The 17,148-nt window shown below is 37.0% G+C and overlaps 5 protein-coding genes and 1 pseudogene across 8 annotated transcripts; 2 read left to right on the top strand and 4 right to left on the bottom strand.

Annotated features, from left to right (window-relative positions):
• Window positions 1-1,852: 1,852 nt before the first annotated feature.
• Window positions 1,853-3,232, bottom strand: LOC119083387 (threonine--tRNA ligase, cytoplasmic-like). 3 transcript variants are annotated; one of them, XM_037193103.1, is made up of 5 exons: window positions 3,156-3,232; window positions 2,971-3,089; window positions 2,411-2,911; window positions 2,086-2,340; window positions 1,853-2,013 (listed from the first exon to the last, which is right to left on the bottom strand). In XM_037193103.1, exons 2-5 carry the CDS (start codon window positions 3,073-3,075, stop codon window positions 1,906-1,908), a joined length of 969 nt encoding a protein of 322 aa, XP_037048998.1. In that variant the 5' UTR covers window positions 3,076-3,089; window positions 3,156-3,232; the 3' UTR covers window positions 1,853-1,905. The 3 variants fall into 3 exon arrangements, with proteins under 3 accessions (XP_037048998.1, XP_037048997.1, XP_037048999.1); XM_037193102.1 differs by lacking the exon at window positions 3,156-3,232 and having other exon boundaries at window positions 2,971-3,122; XM_037193104.1 differs by lacking the exon at window positions 3,156-3,232 and having other exon boundaries at window positions 2,411-2,908; window positions 2,971-3,122.
• A 21-nt stretch (window positions 3,233-3,253) lies between these two features.
• LOC119083386 (tyrosine--tRNA ligase, mitochondrial-like) lies at window positions 3,254-5,045 on the top strand. Its single transcript, XM_037193101.1, has 6 exons — window positions 3,254-3,459; window positions 3,521-3,668; window positions 3,722-3,906; window positions 3,968-4,536; window positions 4,594-4,782; window positions 4,838-5,045. The coding sequence occupies exons 1-6, from the start codon at window positions 3,338-3,340 to the stop codon at window positions 4,996-4,998; spliced, it is 1,374 nt and encodes a 457-aa protein (XP_037048996.1). The 5' UTR covers window positions 3,254-3,337; the 3' UTR covers window positions 4,999-5,045.
• LOC119083385 (GTP-binding protein 1) lies at window positions 5,037-8,863 on the bottom strand. 2 transcript variants are annotated; one of them, XM_037193099.1, is made up of 7 exons: window positions 8,789-8,863; window positions 7,706-8,008; window positions 6,992-7,172; window positions 6,765-6,928; window positions 6,529-6,707; window positions 5,878-6,469; window positions 5,037-5,819 (listed from the first exon to the last, which is right to left on the bottom strand). In XM_037193099.1, the coding sequence occupies exons 2-7, from the start codon at window positions 7,923-7,925 to the stop codon at window positions 5,239-5,241; spliced, it is 1,917 nt and encodes a 638-aa protein (XP_037048994.1). In that variant the 5' UTR covers window positions 7,926-8,008; window positions 8,789-8,863; the 3' UTR covers window positions 5,037-5,238. The 2 variants fall into 2 exon arrangements, with proteins under 2 accessions (XP_037048994.1, XP_037048995.1); XM_037193100.1 differs by lacking the exon at window positions 8,789-8,863 and adding an exon at window positions 8,110-8,461 and having other exon boundaries at window positions 5,045-5,819.
• Window positions 8,864-9,749: 886 nt separating this feature from the next.
• On the top strand, window positions 9,750-11,326 carry LOC119083382 (annotated as a pseudogene).
• Window positions 11,327-12,025: 699 nt separating this feature from the next.
• Window positions 12,026-12,307, bottom strand: LOC119083384 (protein NCBP2AS2 homolog). The gene is given in 2 exon segments (XM_037193097.1): window positions 12,026-12,091; window positions 12,094-12,307. Coding segments are annotated over 2 exon segments (237 nt in total). The 5' UTR covers window positions 12,287-12,307; the 3' UTR covers window positions 12,026-12,047.
• On the bottom strand, window positions 12,301-12,983 carry LOC119083383 (mediator of RNA polymerase II transcription subunit 9-like). Its single transcript, XM_037193096.1, has 3 exons — window positions 12,715-12,983; window positions 12,582-12,645; window positions 12,301-12,483 (listed from the first exon to the last, which is right to left on the bottom strand). Exons 1-3 carry the CDS (start codon window positions 12,828-12,830, stop codon window positions 12,319-12,321), a joined length of 345 nt encoding a protein of 114 aa, XP_037048991.1. The 5' UTR covers window positions 12,831-12,983; the 3' UTR covers window positions 12,301-12,318.
• Between the last annotated feature and the right edge of the window lie 4,165 nt (window positions 12,984-17,148).

The following is a 17,148-nucleotide window of genomic DNA, read 5'->3' as shown; positions in this document are numbered from 1 at the left end:
CGGTCAGAACACCAAATTTGTCTCGTTCTTTGTCGTGACAAAACGAAATGGCAAAAAAAAGGCAGCTGACAAATGTTTAAATCTGCACATCTGTGTGTATACCGTACGAGACATAAATGGACAAAGAGATGCCATTTATTATGACCCAGCACCACCATGTCATTCCCGTGCCGTTCCCAACTTCCTTCGGGAATTACGAAATCCGGCCATGCAAAGTGCAACCGTTTTATGTGACAGTGATAATCAGGCACTGGACTGTGTCTATCGATGTTTCAAGTATATAATCGGTATACAGACTGGCGAGGTAAAATTTGAACCCAATTTAAAATCTGTGTATTTTAAAATTTGAATTCCAAACATAACGTACTTCAAGCATGAGTGGTACTTTGAAACACAATTTCATACAAAATAGTACAGTTTTTGCAAACTATAATCACTTTGCCTTGAAGTGCTTTGGAACAAATTATTTTTCTAAAATATGCTTAAAATTTGGTATGCAATGAGAAGTGGATATAAAATTGAAAATAAATTGTTGATTCGATGAAGGGAATTGTTTTTTTATTACCAAGAAAATATTTCAATGAATTTCTGAGTCAAGCTATTTCCACGCTTTCAGAAACTGAGGCGTTTTATCGTTGTAAAAGTTGGACTGAATTTTTTTTTTAAGTAGAAAATCGGAATACATTTTCCACATTTTGACCAACTTCCGTTCCATTTAACTTTGATATTATGGCGTCGGATGGTTGTACGGAAGAACTTCGTTCGTTTGGTACTAGACGCACCGAGCACCAGTGCAACCATCCGCCGAAAATGGAAATTTGTGATTTTTTTTAAGTAGAAAATCGGAATACATTTTCCACATTTTGACCAACTTCCGTTCCATTTAACTTGGATATTATGGCGTCGGATGGTTGTACGGAAGAACTTCGTTCGTTTGGTACTAGACGCACCGAGCACCAGTGCAACCATCCGCCGAAAATGGAAATTTGTGATTTTTTTTTATTGGAATACACAGATGACCACTCTTCATACTTATCATTGGGAAACTCGTCGTAGAAATCTTTAATCACCGTCAGTATGGATTTGTTTCGGAATAGGAAATCCTTTCGCGAACCAAAGATGAACATGGGTTTGGAATACGGAATTCCCTTTGCTTCGAAGTAGCCATATTAGTTGTTTATTAGTTATGTAGGAAGAATATGATCACAACAACTGTGCATAAGAGCACCAACATATTGATATAACATTGCGACACACCACGATATCAAAAAAAAAAAAAAAAAACGTTTGACTAACTTAGAACAAAATGAGAAATGTTTTTGTGGAAACAAATAGGCAAAAAAATCCTCGATTAACCGTTTGACCACTACACCTTTTCCGTTCAAATCGGAATCGATACGCATCGGCTCTCGATTTGCGTTGATGAACGTTAAATTGAATGTGTACTATCTGTTGAAGAACTATCGATTTGAGCCGAACAGTCAAATGTAATGAAAACTGGAGCGTTCGGAATGTATCCAGAGAAAAGATTGCAAATTAATTTAGTGCCACACTGACAAAGTATATTGAATTTGTGTCTATTCACTTGTTACATTCATTCATGGCTTTCGAGTTGAAAGTATAGTAGGGCTGCACTAGTTTCGAAAATCTAAGAAAATCATTTTATTAGAACGACCTGACAAGTGAAATAATTGCTGGAATAAATTTTATAATGGCTAGAACCCAGTGACTTTTCTGGAAAGACCCTTGCGGCAGAAGTCTTTCATCCACAATATTACACTGTGATTACAATCACGATCTTTTTTTCTTGGACCACCGTTCTTCTAAAAGTTGAATTAGCGTTTGACAGACTTTGTAATATGCATTGGCCAAACGAAGCGGTTTATTCACATTTCATAACAGATCCTACGTCAATTTATTCTGCTTAAGGTAATCCTTCAATTCTTTGTGCGATGGAAAAGCTACACCATGAACGCGTTGTATGGGCTGGCCATTGCAAAGTACCGACTCCATCTACGAAAAGAAACAAAACCAACAGATTGGTAAACAAGTTTCCATCACAATTGATTGCTGTTTACCATTTACCTTTAGTATCTTGATGGTGTTCACATTTTTATTCTTACGAAGAAGTGGAGTATCGACGATTTCAATGAAACAGCCACATCGGTATATAGGTAGTCTATCACACACACGTTCGCTGATCACTTTCAATTTGAACGGATTATAGGCAAACAATTCATTTGCATCACTTTTCGTAGTCTCAATGCGTTCGACTTTGCTGTGGTTTTGTAGTATTTTAGCGATTTGCTCATCAATAGCACCGATGTCTTTTCTGTTGATCTGTGAATATGAGTTGTGAATGATGTAGAGCTAATGTTACCATAGACAACAAATTATCTGAATTCATTACCGTTTTCGCTGTCAAATGAATGTCTGCGTAGAAACCACTTTGCGTGGAACCGATACTACACACCACACCACCATCATCTGTACAATATAATCTTTCCAATGCTTCGGCTAAAGTAAATGCAGCTGTCGTCCAGAATGCGGTTTTAGCATCTTGAGAATCATATTTCAATAATTGAATTTTACAGTCAGCCTCCAATGGTCGCTCAAAATCCCACAGTTGATCGTTTATTTTAGCAATGTACACGTCTTGTACCAGTGCGTGGCTAATGTCCTGGGCTATTTGCAATGGTGTCAGATCCCAGCTAAATCCTTCGACGACCTTACCATCAAGCAGTGTTACGTGAATAACTTCTTGTTCTTTGGATGCCACCTCTTGATCGTATCTTTTCTTTAGCTCAGTCCATTTGCTAGAACGAGCTTGATAGAAGCGTGGCTCAGAAGCAGCAACAGCTAGTTTTTTCGCCAGTTTTCTTACTTTCTTTTGATCGATGTCATCCTGCTGCTTTGTGTAAGAATTGTAGTTGAAGTGAAACTTTACGAAACAGGTACACACGTACGTACCGTTGAATAGAATCTGCTGATTGGCAGTCTAACTGGCTTGACTAATCTGTTGGCTACTCCAAAAAAAATGTGAGGATTGGATAAAATCGCCTTCACGAATCCCATTTGGATTTTGCCGGCTTCTTGTAAGAAATATTGAAAGACTTGAATTTTGGATAATTATCGCTTGTTTTCACAGCACTTACACACTTATTAGCTTGTTACACAGTACTTTTCACATCAAATCCATTAAACTTGCAGCTATTTTCCAGCAATGTTATGACAGATCGTCAGCCGGTCTGACAGTCAATTATTTCACAACACTACACCTTAACCTCACAAAAGTAAATAAACGGGCAAAGATTGTGGAGTGACTGAACACGGAAAAATGATTATAAAAAGGTTGTATCAACCACTTGTGACACAGATACGGGGCTGTCATCACGGGAAAAATATTCTGAGCCTAAGCGACAGAGGATTTTTTCAGGCTCTATTTCCCGGCAATGCTGAGTGAGTTTTAAATCACCTTCTATCTATGTCAATAATCACCCTAACATTTATCAACTTCCAGACCAGAAATTCGGAAACGTTTCATCACAAAACCGCAAACCATTTATGCTGGATTCGATCCAACCGCTGACAGTTTGCATGTTGGCAACTTATTGGTCATAATGGGTCTCATTCATTGCCAAAGAGGAGGACATCAACCGATTGCTTTGGTAAACACTGTTACTGGATGCAGTTGACGGAATTAATTTGTATAGTTTTTCAGTTAGGCGGTGCCACTGGCCGAATCGGCGATCCATCTGGACGTAATTCCGAACGGAGTCTTATGGATGTATCGAGTGTGGAACACAATTTGAGTGCAATCCAAAGGCAAATCGAGACGATATTCGAAAATCATGAAAAGTTTTTCTGGAACAAGAAATCGGCAGCACCGGCACTTAGTAGAGTCAAGTAAGAAAGTTTGTTTCTAAGAATTTCTGGCAATATCACACTCAACAACAATTGCTTCCAGGATTGTTAATAATGCTGATTGGTATCGGAATTTAAGCGTCGTTGGGTTTATTGCAAACATTGGCCGGCATTTTCGTTTAGGAGATATGATTACGATGTCATCTGTTCAACAGCGTCTTCAGGGAGATGGAATGAGCTTCACCGAATTCACGTATCAAGTCTTTCAGGCTTACGATTGGTTGCACTTGCTTAAAGAGCACGACTGCCGATTCCAGCTTGGGGGAAGTGATCAAATGGGAAATTTGGTAGCAGGTCACAGACTCATCGGTCGTACTGCCAAAAAGTCAGTTTACGGATTAACTTTGCCATTAATAACGAACGAGGAGGGTAACAAATTTGGAAAATCTGCTGGAAATGCCATTTGGTTGGACCAGGACAAAACATCACCATTTTCGTTCTATCAGTTCTTCATACGAATAGCTGATTCTGAAGTTGAGAATCTTCTAAAATTGCTCACGTTACTGCCACTGAAAGAAATCGACGAAATTATGGTTCAACACAAACAGGTTCCTGAGCTCAGACAAGCTCAGCGAAAGTTAGCTCAACAAATCACTTTACTTGTACATGGAGGTAGGTGTCATGCTTTATACGAATGGTTGCACTCAATTCACAAGTTCATTTAATCAGAAACCGGACTTCAGAAGGCCGAAGCAATTTCATCGGCATTGTATAAAGGGAGTGTGGACGCTCTGGGAAAACTGAATCTAAATGAAGTAAAGGAATGTTTTGCAGGAGCTGCTTTATGTGAAATTCTACCCGCACCAGGAATGACAATTTTAGAGGCTGCAATGAAATGCAAATGCTTTGCAAGCGAACGTAAGAGCATTCTGTGTTATTTTCATATTCAACTTGTTACAAAATGGATTTTCAGGCGACGCTATGAGAATAATCACTGCCGGTGGATTTTACATCAACCAGAATCAAACGAAGAATATTGCTGAGGTTCTATCACCTTCCGTACATGTGCTAGAAAATGGATTGACACTGTTTAGAGTAGGCAAAAAGAACTACTACATTGTGACTTGGCTGTAGTAAACCAGTAAATAAACCGAAGACAGAAACACCGTTCCTTTATATTACCAGCTCTTTTATTTGTACCAAACGATTAGTCGCTGTGCTGACTGGTAAAATATTTTATTTTTATTTTTTACATTTCCAGTGATGTGGTACTGAATACCACACCATGCCATCACTGGCAAAAATATTTTTTTTCTTCACTTTTTTCGATCAATAAATTAAAAAAGAAAATCTGAAATTTTACAACATTTAAACTCACTGGACCTTTGTGGAAATGGTTTGAATGGGCTGTGCCGAAGTTGATGTCTTTACAATTGGTCGTTTCGGTCGTTTGGTAGCGTTGTTTCGCTGATGACTTGCAAGATCTCGTTTGTCGGTGCCGATGTCCAGCACACTCTCAACCTTTCCGCTCAACGCATCTTCCTGCGAACATTCATTTTGAATGTTCGGATTTTGATTTTGTTGATTCTGTTGTTGGCTCTGACCGCGTGATTGCATTTTTGTTGGCTTGGCGCGACCCTGTGTTACAATTGACGTTGGCAATGGTCGTAACACGTTACCGACAGCTTTCGTACGCCCTTCACGGAAGACCATACGCTGCTGGGGACGAATGTATTCTGGATGCTTGATGAATCGGAACCGAACTTGAGCCTTATCGCCGGTCCGCAGACATTCTTTTGACATGTTCAAGATTGATGCGGTCTGTCGGATACTTCCGCAATGCACCATAGCTTGGTAACGTGATGAAATGGTGGTGGGATGATGCAATACAAGAATTTCTCCTTCGAATTCCCAGCAGGCTTGAGGATTCACTTCTGGAGCGACCATAACCATACCTACAACATAGATTTGTGAGCGTTTCGGAAGCGAAATGAATGACAACAATTTAAAAACCTTTTCGGATCTGCGACCGCTTAATCTTTTTCAGTGAGAAGCTTGCTGTTTGACCGCCACGCACTTCTGAAACATTCATCCGTTTGCGATGAATACTTTTAATAGCAATCGGTGTGAAGTGCCCCAGCGGGTCTGGACCCAATAAGAGTATATCATTCAACCGAATAATTCCTTGCAGACAAGTGCCGGAAATAACGGTGCCCACACCTGGTACTGAGTAAGTGTCATCGATCTGAAACTCAGCTGGTAGATTATCTAAACCAGTGACGCGCGTTGTCAACAAATTGAGGAACATTTTGAGGAGATCCAAATTTTCGCCGGTAACATTAGACACTTGAAATATTGGACACAGCCGTTCCGACACAAAATTTGTCGCTGAAAGAACCACATCGTCAGCTGTTTTGACCATTACTGGAACTTTACGGCATCCTTGTGACTTTAGAATTTTGAACAATAGCTTCAGATTGTCTTGAAGAACGTTCGGAGGACACATGTCAATTTTTGTCACAACCACAAACACTGGAACCGACAATGCCAGGGCTAGACCCAAGTGCTCTTTTGTCATTCCAACAATACCCGCATTAGCACCAATCTGCAAGAATAGCGTAGAGAATATCACAATTTTTCAAAACATTTGAAAACTTATCGTACCATCAACATCCCAAAATCTGGAGCGTGTCCTGTCATCCCGAATACGGTGGTTTTTAAGTATCGTTCATGTCCGGCCAAATCGATGAACGTTATAACTTTAGCACTTTTCTCGCAAATCTTAACCCAATCCAACGTTCCATGATCTGGTTTATTGACCACATTGCCCACACTGTCGAAGCCTGTAATTCCGCATTCATTAAAATGATTTTTCGCATTTCAGTTTTTCACACTCTTACCCAAAATGTCATTTCCAACGGAGCTCGTTCGTCCACTTTCCATTTCGTGTTTATGTCGAAATAGTCGCTGTCTTGCGTGGCCGCGTCCGTTATCTAATTCACTATGTGTCAGTACACCAAGTAGTGTACTTTTGCCAGCGTCTACATTTCCAACCACAGCAACGCTGTATACAGAAATGTCCGATTTGGACTAAGATGTATCAACAAGAATTTTTCGATTTTCTTACCGAATTTCCATAAAATCGGTTTGATCCACACGGCGTCGTACCAAGTATTGACCGGTCATACCTTTTTCTGATTTACGCTGCCGGAGCTCAACGCAATCGGCGTCAAGGGTGGCAGCTAATGATTGTAAAGTGGCTACAGCAGCCTCATATTCTTCAGGATCGAGTCCATTGTCACCTCCATCTATTATAGGATTGGGATTTGTTTCGTTAAAATTCGATTTGAAGCCTGCAGTCCTGTATTCTATCATAAATAGTGATCTAATTTGTCATCCGTCTCGAATCAACTATGTTATTACCTCACAGAGCAGCAATCAATCTATTATAACCCTAGACAAATTCTATATCTCTCAATGTACACCTATGAAAATTTCGTCCGTCAACAAATGATGAAATGCATACGCAATGTTCGGCATTACGCAACATTGACAAAAATGTTACCATGTACAAAGATTACAAATTTTGAATTTTAAAAATCTATTGTGAAATTCCACCAAAAACCATAACTGGCAAGAAAATGAGTTGAACAACACATTTTTCCTGAATGAGGTTTCCAGATTTCCTTGTAACTTCCAATGAAAAAAAAAAAAATCAGAATATCGTCCGACAAATCATAAACATCGTTACAACAACCCCCAACTATAACTGTGACGTCTAAATATACAATTTCTAACTTAATTAAACCTTACAGTCTAGACAAAAAAATTGATGACTTACCTTCACCGATTCCAACATCATAGATTGTTTCACCTCGGCTGTCGTCGATGCGATCTTGCAGACGCTTTTTAAGTAACTCAAATTGTTCTTCTGTGGGACTGATGAGAACCGTTTTCGAACGGATGCTCGTATAGTCAATCGATATGATTGGTGAACTGGTGATTGTATCAGCCATCGGTGCCAACGATGAAGTAGGCTGAGATTTTTCTTGGGACTGCATTGTGAGGTCGTCGTTTGTTTTGTTTAAGATGCGAGTTTAATTTGTACAATTTGCAACGAGTCTACATAATTTCATCTAACGCACTGTAAAACGATAAAAGAAACGAAAATTGATTAGAAAACCTTGTTCCACTAAGAAAGTCTTGGAATCTAATTGAATTCTGATAAGATTTTCCGATTATTACACAATTCACATCAAAACATTGCACGGTTGTAGCGAAAAATAGAGTGACCATGAAACGCTAAATATCCCCAAACAAAAAGTGAATTATATAGAAGGTCACGAAGCCGAAACTATACAATTTAAGAACAAAATATACGAACGAAACAGTTCGGTTACGATGACAAAATCATTTGGTTATTTTATAACACTAAAATGCATCAAAAGTGATGAAATATTTTGATTTGCCGAATCAACATTCAATAAAATCCCCTCCAGACTGGAGTAAAAATTCTTTTTTTTTCAAGCTTTTGCTTTCACTTTTCTTTTAAAACTCGCAACACTTTCTCCGTTAAAATCTTAGAATCAACGAATTCACACTGCTTCACAATTTACTGTTGTCAAAACAATCTATTATTAGATCCTTTCTTTGTTTGATAAACATTAGAATTTGTGCAATCGGTAGATTAAAAAAAAAAAAACAAATTTATGATGAAAATGACTGCACAGCACATACACACGAAAGAGTATTATGTGTAGCAAGCTGTAGGATTAGGGAATAGATTATGTTTAACAACGAGTTTCATTGGTTATCGGTGGCATCCACTTGATCGAATTGGTAAGAACACGACAACACGAAATAAAATCATAATTAACCAGGAATATTTAGAAAATTGATTGGAAAATGTTTTAACTATAATTACCTGAGACGTGTAACGAAAATTTTGTGTTGTCGTAATGTCACAGTGACACAAATGAAGTTGGTGGTGAAATGTTGCTCTCTCGCAAATTTTACAAGAAGCGTTCACACTCCGAGATCTGGGTTTCTTTTAGTTATAGACTGTTATGAGTTATGACGGAAATCTTCTTGTCTCACTTCGTTCGGGCTACAACTCGCGAAATTGCCTAAAATATACCGTCCACAACGGATGCGTATACAACTTTTCATGCTGAGGGCCTAGATTACGAGAAAAAATCCGGGAAAACAGTTCCAGCAAGGTCTTTGTTTAAATCAAATTATTCCTTCAAAACACTTCCACGTCATAATGGTCTGTGAAAAAGACTACCGCATGATGAGAGCCAACGCACTTCAAGCAAAAGTGCTTTGAGTGACAGCTATCCAATAGAGAACTTCAAGCAAAAGTGCTTCGAGTGACAGCTATCCAATAGAGTACATCGTACATGCTTGAAGTGCGTTGTGAGAGGCAAGGTTCTGAAAGAACCTTGGTGAGAACGCCTTGTGGGACATCTCACGCGGCGAAACAGTATACATCAGTGCTGCCAGTGAGGTCTTTTTCAAATGACTAATGTATGCAAGGAATAGTTTTTGGCGATTTGGTGTTTGGGATATTTCACGGGAATTATATGTAGGTAGGGGCAGTAGGATCCATGGAAGTTACGACTTAGTTAGAGATTCTGTTCTTGCCATGTTTTCATAGAGTTTTGCGAAATGTGGGCTAGTGGTCGCCTCAGATCGAGTCTGCTTTGCAACTTTAATTTAAAATTGGCTTCGATTGTTACTTTTTGTCCTTTACAAATTGAGGACCATTCTCATCATTTGCATATTACGGTATTACCGTCATGTAAACCTCTTTATTTTAGTTGGTGACGTTTAAAATTTATAAAATCAGGTCACTTCAGGCTATACAACATTGCAAAATGATTTCATTTTGTGTATTTTTGACAAATAATGTTTTGACAACAATTTTACGTGTTTTTTCACAGCCTTTTCCAAAATTTGTTTAGTTTTCGACTAGATTGAAGCCCTTTACCAAGCCTGCAATCAAATTTTCAAATGGATAATGGCACGACCGTATCACGAAAAACAAGTTCTCTCATTATGTGCCCTACACGCACTAAATAATTTATTCCAAGGTATCCATAGACACCTGATCACTTTGTCGATTAATATTATTAAAATATCAAAGTGCTAAGCAAATAAAACTTTTCAGAAAGAGGTTCATACTCCAAATCGGAATTGGACGAAATATGCAAAAAATTGTCGGATGAATGGATCAATCCACATCGGTCGATGCTGGGACTAGGCAATTATGACATGTAATGACTTCTTAATTGATTGAATACTCTTATTGTCTCATTGTCTTAATACAGAAATGTAATTATGAGTGCGCTGCAGAAAAAAGGATGTGCAGCTGTGTGGTTCGATAAGCGAAAGTATGATGATGTCATTGTAGCTAAAGTGTTGCCGTGATGTTAACGTTTTATGTTCATAGGGAGCCGTCGACAATCGATACGTCACAAATTTTAGGATTTATTCTTAATGTGCCTACGGATTACAAAATTGGATTCGTGGTGTTACCATTGAAACGAAGACACTGGATTGCGATAAGGAAGATTAACGACCAGTACTGGAATCTAGATTCAAAATTGGATTCGCCCCAAAGTATCGGCAATGTAAGAAAATTTTCAGATTTTCCTTTCGGCTATCGCGATATTATGAAATGAAAACTTTACGTTAAAACGGACCGGGAAGACAAACTTTAGTTATTTGTTCGACGTGGGAAGAAAAGGTGGAAATTGCATTGGCGGAAGTGTTGTTCAAGTCATCCGAGAAAATGCCAATTTCCAACATTTTTTTCCGAATTCCCCGAAGTAAACAACATTTTTCACGACAAAGACTTCCTATGTTTCAGCGAACGGGAGACTATTATATCGCCCTGCGTTCTGAAAAGCTCTTTGCTTGTTCGTTCCGTCGTGAATCTCTGTAAACAAATTAAAGATGAGCTTTTCATCGAACTTACAGGCACTCGACAAAACCATTTTCTTAATCAATTTAATAAGATTTCGTGAAAGCGGAACTAAAATTTTCATTAAATTCTATCCCATGTCCTCAAATTCATCGGCAGATTCTACCGAGAATTTTTCTAAGCGAAGTCACATTCTGCTTATAACATTATTTGCAACAGCTGGAAATGTGTTATTAAACAGCAGAGTTAGAGTTTTGACTTGCTGGACATCTTGACCTTGGTTATTTTAGCCGATGAATTTAAAATTACGAAAATTTGCCTCAGTTTAATTAAATTTCAATTATTTCTTTGCTTTGCAGGAAGACAGTCTTATGCAATATTTAAAAAACGAGTTGCAAAAGCAACGAAAAGGAGCTTTTTATTATTGTTAGTGTTGAAATCGAACAGTCAACAGAAGTGGTTAAAACATTCACCAAGTTTTATAGTAAACAAAACGAAAAACTGGCCATAAATGGACTAAAAATTTATTTATAAAATGTGAACAACGTCTCTATGTTAAATCACCGAGTAATTATTTATTTTTACAGTTATTGCTGATGGGATCGTACACACACGTTACAGTAATACTCTTTTTTTGTTCGAAAGTGTTATCAATAACGACGTTCTGTAATGTAAATGTAATGTTGAAATAAAATCAAAACTGATCCGATGGCCTTTAATAACAGCTCAATTCGAAACCATAATACTACTGAGTCGAACATTTTGCATCCATGCCCGTCGAGACCTCAAGGTTTTTTAATGGATTTTGAAGGAAGATCGCAAAAATGCTCGTTTAGCCATTGAACCAATTGATTGTTGTTGGCAAAGTAACGCAACAAAAACCAAACATCATCACTTTACAAGGGATTTCAAACCATTATTTAACTAACTAAGCCGAAGTCAATACTTACACGAACATAAAGCTTTCTGTTCTTTTGCTCGGGGACTGTACACTATTTTACGTACCGAGAGTGCCGAAGAAAAGGTTCATCGGTTCCATACAATGTGAGTAAAATTTAACTCGCCCAAGCGATTAGCACAAACTGTCGCGTTAAGTTCCATTATCTTTCCCTCAATACTGAAACAAATTGCCAAATCAGTAACGCAACGAACCAATGACAACGTCATTGCTAGGAACAAATAGAAAAATTATTCGTCAAACGGCCGTGCAACGCAATGAAAGGCCATTTTCTGATAACTATGTAGAGCTGGCTGTTTATTTCTTCTTCTTTATATCTTCAATTTCCTCTTTTAAATTAGTTTGAATTGTGTCAGAATGCGACGAAGTTTGTCCGGTGACAAATCATTGATACCGCGTTGTTCTGCCACATTTTTAGATCGCAAAAATGCAGCCACTAGTAACTGTGCTGCTCGTCTTATCGGATAACTTTCAGACAGCCGTTGCACCAATTGTTCGTTATTGGCAAAGTAACGTAACAAAAACCTTAACACCATCACTCAACTCTTTGGAAATAGATGCGCCCTTCTTAAAACGGAGTGTTCTTGTACTTTTTGATGAGCTGTTGCTTGAGGGTCAATTGATTTCGAAGCGTTTCCAAGCGTTGCAATTGTTCTTCGATGTTGTAATCGATACCAGGCAACTGTTTGATTTGATTTCGGGCACTTTCGATGCGCTTTTGCAGCTCCAATACCTGCAACGTAGTTTAACAGAAATAAAATTGCTTTCTCATTTCGGATGTGTTACATAAATAGAATGAAGTGAAACGAAAATAAAAACCGAAATTCTAACCTTTTGACTGCAATCCTGAGATTCTCTTTGTTTCGCTGCGTTGTCGGTGGGATCTTTCTCGATACTGACGTTAAATGAAATTGGATGAATAAATCATTTGCTTTAAAAACACAAACAAAGCAAAAATACGAACCCCCGAATAATATCGTAAATAACTGGCAGAATTTCGATGTCAAGAGTTTCGACTGTCACCGGGTTTGTGGTGTTGTTTGGTTGAGTTTTCTTATCAACGCTAGCGGACGATTCCATATCTAATCTATTAATTTTGATTTGATCATTGGACAGGTCACAGTTAGTTCCTTCGTAGCATTTCCACAAGGGCCAAATATACGAAATATTTTAATAGAAAACCAAATAAAACAAAAATTCTCTGTATGTGTTGTCTGTTGAAGCCGTTGAAGCAGAGTGGTATTTTGTTTATGTCATAAATGTTGGTAACAATGATTTCTTAGTAGCGCCAATGAATACTAAGATTCAAAAATATGGGACTCATCAAACGATATTTGCAAACTGGAACATTGTAAAGTACAATCTAAAATTGCTATGCGAAAATGATTAGTTTTGGAAGATATTTTTCTTAGACTCGGTCAAACTTAACAAAAAAAATATTATTTCAAGCTTCTATAAACCTTTAACGGCCAGATTATCGTAGTTTAAAGTAATTATCCCTCGGATGCTTTTACTCATCTGGATACGAGATATAAAAGTACTTCCCTCATATTGTACTTTATGCGTTTAAAGAGAAGTGACCTCGAAATATTTTTAAATTTCAGTTGTTACTTTGACATTTAAAGTATAGTTTCCACTTAAAAAGAGCACTCCGTATAGCCTCCGTCTTCATGACAGTTGTAAAATAGAACAAAAGAACTGTCACGCAAACGGAGTGGAAATTGAATTTATTTCCATTTTTTACTCCGTTTACGTGACAGTTTCTTTGTTCTATTTTACAACGGTCATGTAGACGGAGGCTATACGGAGTGCTCTTTTTAAGTGGAAACTATACTTAAACAACTGTGAAAAACACAAACGGAAACGATTTCATACACAGCCGCATGCGATTGTTCATACAAATGTTGATGAAGTTGTGTCCATATGAATGAAATTTGACAATTCTTATATCCTTGGAACCTAGGTTCATTCAGAATTTTGCTTTAACTAACAGGCAACTAAAACATCAAAAAGTTAGGGAAATTAGTATCCGATTTCGTTACACTAACTGTAAACCCGAGCTTTGACAGCATGAACGACAACGATTGCATCCACAGAGATGAACTAAGCCTAAATGTCAAAGAAGTTCTTTGTAAATTTTTCGTTAAAATTTTCGTCAACCTGAAAGTTGAGGTTACGTTGCCTTCTGTGGATGAAGTTTGACATTTCGAAATGACCTTGGAACAAACCTATAGACCGTTATGATCAAAGCGAGAGTTCCGAAGACCAAATTATAATTTGTCTTGGGGTACTTGTCATTGCCTTAAATAACTGGTCTAAATTATATTTCCTTTCTCAGTTTATATGGCTCCTCAAGATTGATCCATTTAAAATTACAAAAAATGTCATGCACTACGCTGACTACGCAAGAGTAATATTAAGTTTTCTTAGGTAAACAGGTGCTTTCACTTTTCAATTACATTTTTTCTTGTTTTTCTACGGCTAGAAATCAAAGTTAGAACTCAAAGATTGAAAAAGGACTCGAAATTTTTTTTTTTTTAAAGATTTTGTTTCAAGTTGGAAAATCTTTAAAATAATTTTGGTTGTTTCGGTGACTTTTTATGACGAAAATGACCAACGATCGTCCAATATCAACACTATAACATGTGTTATAAGAGAAGAGTGATTAAAATGTCATATCATCAGCGGATGCAATTGCTGTTTCAGCATTATTATTACCGTTACTGACCAAAGTTTGAGGTCCTAATGTGCTGAATAAACGAACTTGTTCAAACGAATGGTAACAACCATTCGACAATCAAACTCATTGAACTGAGGTCGCTGTAAGTTTAACTTACCATCACCATCGTACAAGAAACAGCATGGCTTTGCCATATAAACTTAACCGACAACAACTTAAATGCTCTCCGTTTCCATGGTAAAAGTTACGGCTGTATTGTAAAAGAGATACCTTGCGCTCTCGCACCACTTTCGAAGCGGTGTTTGCAGAAAGTGTTGTTCAGTTTGTTTGAGAATGTCGGTCTAAATGGTGGTATCTACGGTCGGTCGTACAATACAAGTGTGAGAAAGTGAATGTTGGCTGTTCTTTTTTGATAGAATTAATCCGTTAAACAGTATAAAGAACTATAAAGGACAGTCTGTTAATTAAAGTGATCGTGTTTTGTGCAAGGAAATAAATTAAATTACAGAAAATTAAGTGAATTTAGTGACGAAATAGAAGGAATATAGCAGGTGTAAATGTATTCTTTTGTGCAGTGGATAATCACACAATATAAATGGTAAAAATTATACACAAACACAAAGTCATCGAATCAAAATTACCTGTTCTGTTATATATATGTCCGTTTCTTCTCTACGTTATAAGCAACTTTTCTTATAACTGAATTATACACAATCCACACAATCAAATATAATACGCGCCGTGTGTTTGCTACAGTATATTGGAGATACAAAACCTAGAGAAACAACAAACGTCTCGAGTCATTGCACCTTAAGATCTGTGTCGAGTTTTACAAATGATTGGATCAACTTAACTTTTCAATGTGAGTTCAAGCAAATAATAATATTTGTAATTTCATTTAAATTTAATAATTTTTTTTCGTTGCTTTTGCTGCATTTCCGAACCAATAATATATATTATAACCACGGATGGTCTGCTCGAAATGAATAAATAATTTGCATACATATTTGGGGAGCATATAAGTTTCGGGTGCTTCCCTGTACTTTTAACGTTTTGTATATCAACTCTCGAACTTAACATGAATGTTTGCATACGAAATGTTGTTAGTGGTACAACACATTGCCGGCTTGGAAAATCGATAATATTTGTCTATTGTATGAATCATACTTTCCCTTCTATTCATGTGCAACAAGGAATTATTTATACATGAGCGTATGTATCGAGGGTGGTTTAAAGAAAGAAAATGCTGTGCAAATCTGATTGTTAGTCGAATTGATCTGTACGTTGTGTGTATATTCTTATACGAAAAATATTTTTTGTTTGAATATATTTCGGCTATATTTCGGTACAACACAACTATCATAAAACAACAATATTTTGTTGTACAGTACAATGGCATGGTTTTATATTAGGAAGAAAAGTAAATTGCATGTATGTTGTATAAACCAATAAACCATCATATCGAAGTGGTTGATGTGAATCAGAAATGATGATGACGATAATTTAGGAAAATTGGTTGATTTATTTTGTTTATTGTTTATTACATCGATCAAAATGAAATTGAGTTGATTGGAAAGGGAAGTTAAATATTTGCAAAATTATTCCAATTTAATTTGCAGTTTGTTTGCGAATTAACGAATTCATTTTCATCGGATACTACTGGTATATACATACAGTCTACACTTTAATTCGGTTCGATTACACATAATGAGAAACATTGAATATTGAAATTGAACAACGATTTAACTACTTCGAGAAGCCAGAGGCTATTATTTTTGCTATCGTGATAGGTTCATTAAATAAAAACTTGAAACCAGACTTCGTAATGGTTTCGTTGACTACTGGTCAGTGACCGTCGCTCTTATGATTTAAAAACATTTCTATCCGTCTTTGCCATACTGGAGTTAAGGGATAGTTTTAGGAATTATTGGGATTATTTTGGGTTTATTCCAGAGATTTCATATGTTAAAAACTTGCGATAGTCTGTATTCCTGCGGACTTGCCAAGTTGGAAAATATTGCGATATCAACTTCATGATGCGTGACTCCAACAATGAGTTCCGTTTTCAGACGAACGAAATATATATTTGTAACTGTCTGCTTTGGCAAAAGTAAATATTGATGCTGCGTACGTGTGTTAATGGGGTCTCACAAAATTAGCAATAATTTAGTTACTACAACGATTCGCTAAGATGGACGCGATTGACAATATCTAAAAAAACAATATTTTTTGTAAAACGATCGGAACACTCCATTAACTGGTGTTAGATCCGTTAAAATTTATTAGCCTATCAGAAATCCCTCCCTCATACAACAAAACCAACGAAAATATTTTGATATTATAATCCGGTAGGTGTCAGGTATTAGGTAACTTTCATCTCTTTTTATAAAATCTAAATAATATTCTGATTAGCATAAGAATTCATACAAATACGGGTGTATATGTAGGTAGGTGCAGAGTTAACTGTTTCTCAGTTTCTCACAATTAAATATTTCGGCTGAAACTTAGGCTTTTGAAATTTATTTTTTAACTGATAAGCCTTAAGCGAATCGAGTGAACTTATGATCCTATATATGATGAGTACAATAATGTCTTACGGGCGGTAATGTTGCTGAAAATCATGTTTTAGAAGTTCAAAATTCTTATTAGAAAGCCGATTCAATAGTATATTACTTCCGAGGTTCCAAGTTGTGTATTTGATAAGTGGGGTGTTACAGC

The sequence above is a fragment of the Bradysia coprophila genome, unplaced genomic scaffold, assembly GCF_014529535.1.
Source record: "Bradysia coprophila strain Holo2 unplaced genomic scaffold, BU_Bcop_v1 contig_6, whole genome shotgun sequence".
NCBI classification, from domain to species: Eukaryota; Metazoa; Arthropoda; class Insecta; order Diptera; family Sciaridae; genus Bradysia; species Bradysia coprophila.
Note: the sequence above shows the minus strand (reverse complement) of the source record. Positions and strands in the feature narration are given on the sequence as shown.

What these genes read in the sequence shown, in the direction of transcription:
- LOC119083386 (XM_037193101.1), top strand. Translation starts at nt 3,338, where the DNA reads ATGATTATAAAAAGGTTGTATCAACCACTTGTGACACAGATACGGGGC. An exon ending in GACATCAACCGATTGCTTTG is followed by an intron (nt 3,669 to 3,721) that starts GTAAACACTGTT and finishes ATAGTTTTTCAG; the next exon opens with TTAGGCGGTGCCACTGGCCG. An exon ending in CCGGCACTTAGTAGAGTCAA is followed by an intron (nt 3,907 to 3,967) that starts GTAAGAAAGTTT and finishes AATTGCTTCCAG; the next exon opens with GATTGTTAATAATGCTGATT.
- LOC119083385 (XM_037193099.1), bottom strand. Translation starts at nt 7,925, where the DNA reads ATGCAGTCCCAAGAAAAATCTCAGCCTACTTCATCGTTGGCACCGATG. An exon ending in CGTTGGAAATGACATTTTGG is followed by an intron (nt 6,708 to 6,764) that starts GTAAGAGTGTGA and finishes GCGGAATTACAG; the next exon opens with GCTTCGACAGTGTGGGCAAT. An exon ending in GCGGTCGCAGATCCGAAAAG is followed by an intron (nt 5,820 to 5,877) that starts GTTTTTAAATTG and finishes TCTATGTTGTAG; the next exon opens with GTATGGTTATGGTCGCTCCA.
- LOC119083387 (XM_037193103.1), bottom strand. Translation starts at nt 3,075, where the DNA reads ATGGGATTCGTGAAGGCGATTTTATCCAATCCTCACATTTTTTTTGGA. An exon ending in TTCATTTGACAGCGAAAACG is followed by an intron (nt 2,341 to 2,410) that starts GTAATGAATTCA and finishes TCATATTCACAG; the next exon opens with ATCAACAGAAAAGACATCGG. An exon ending in ACACCATCAAGATACTAAAG is followed by an intron (nt 2,014 to 2,085) that starts GTAAATGGTAAA and finishes TTCTTTTCGTAG; the next exon opens with ATGGAGTCGGTACTTTGCAA.
- LOC119083383 (XM_037193096.1), bottom strand. Translation starts at nt 12,830, where the DNA reads ATGGAATCGTCCGCTAGCGTTGATAAGAAAACTCAACCAAACAACACC. An exon ending in ATTTACGATATTATTCGGGG is followed by an intron (nt 12,646 to 12,714) that starts GTTCGTATTTTT and finishes ATTTAACGTCAG; the next exon opens with TATCGAGAAAGATCCCACCG. An exon ending in CTCAGGATTGCAGTCAAAAG is followed by an intron (nt 12,484 to 12,581) that starts GTTAGAATTTCG and finishes ACTACGTTGCAG; the next exon opens with GTATTGGAGCTGCAAAAGCG.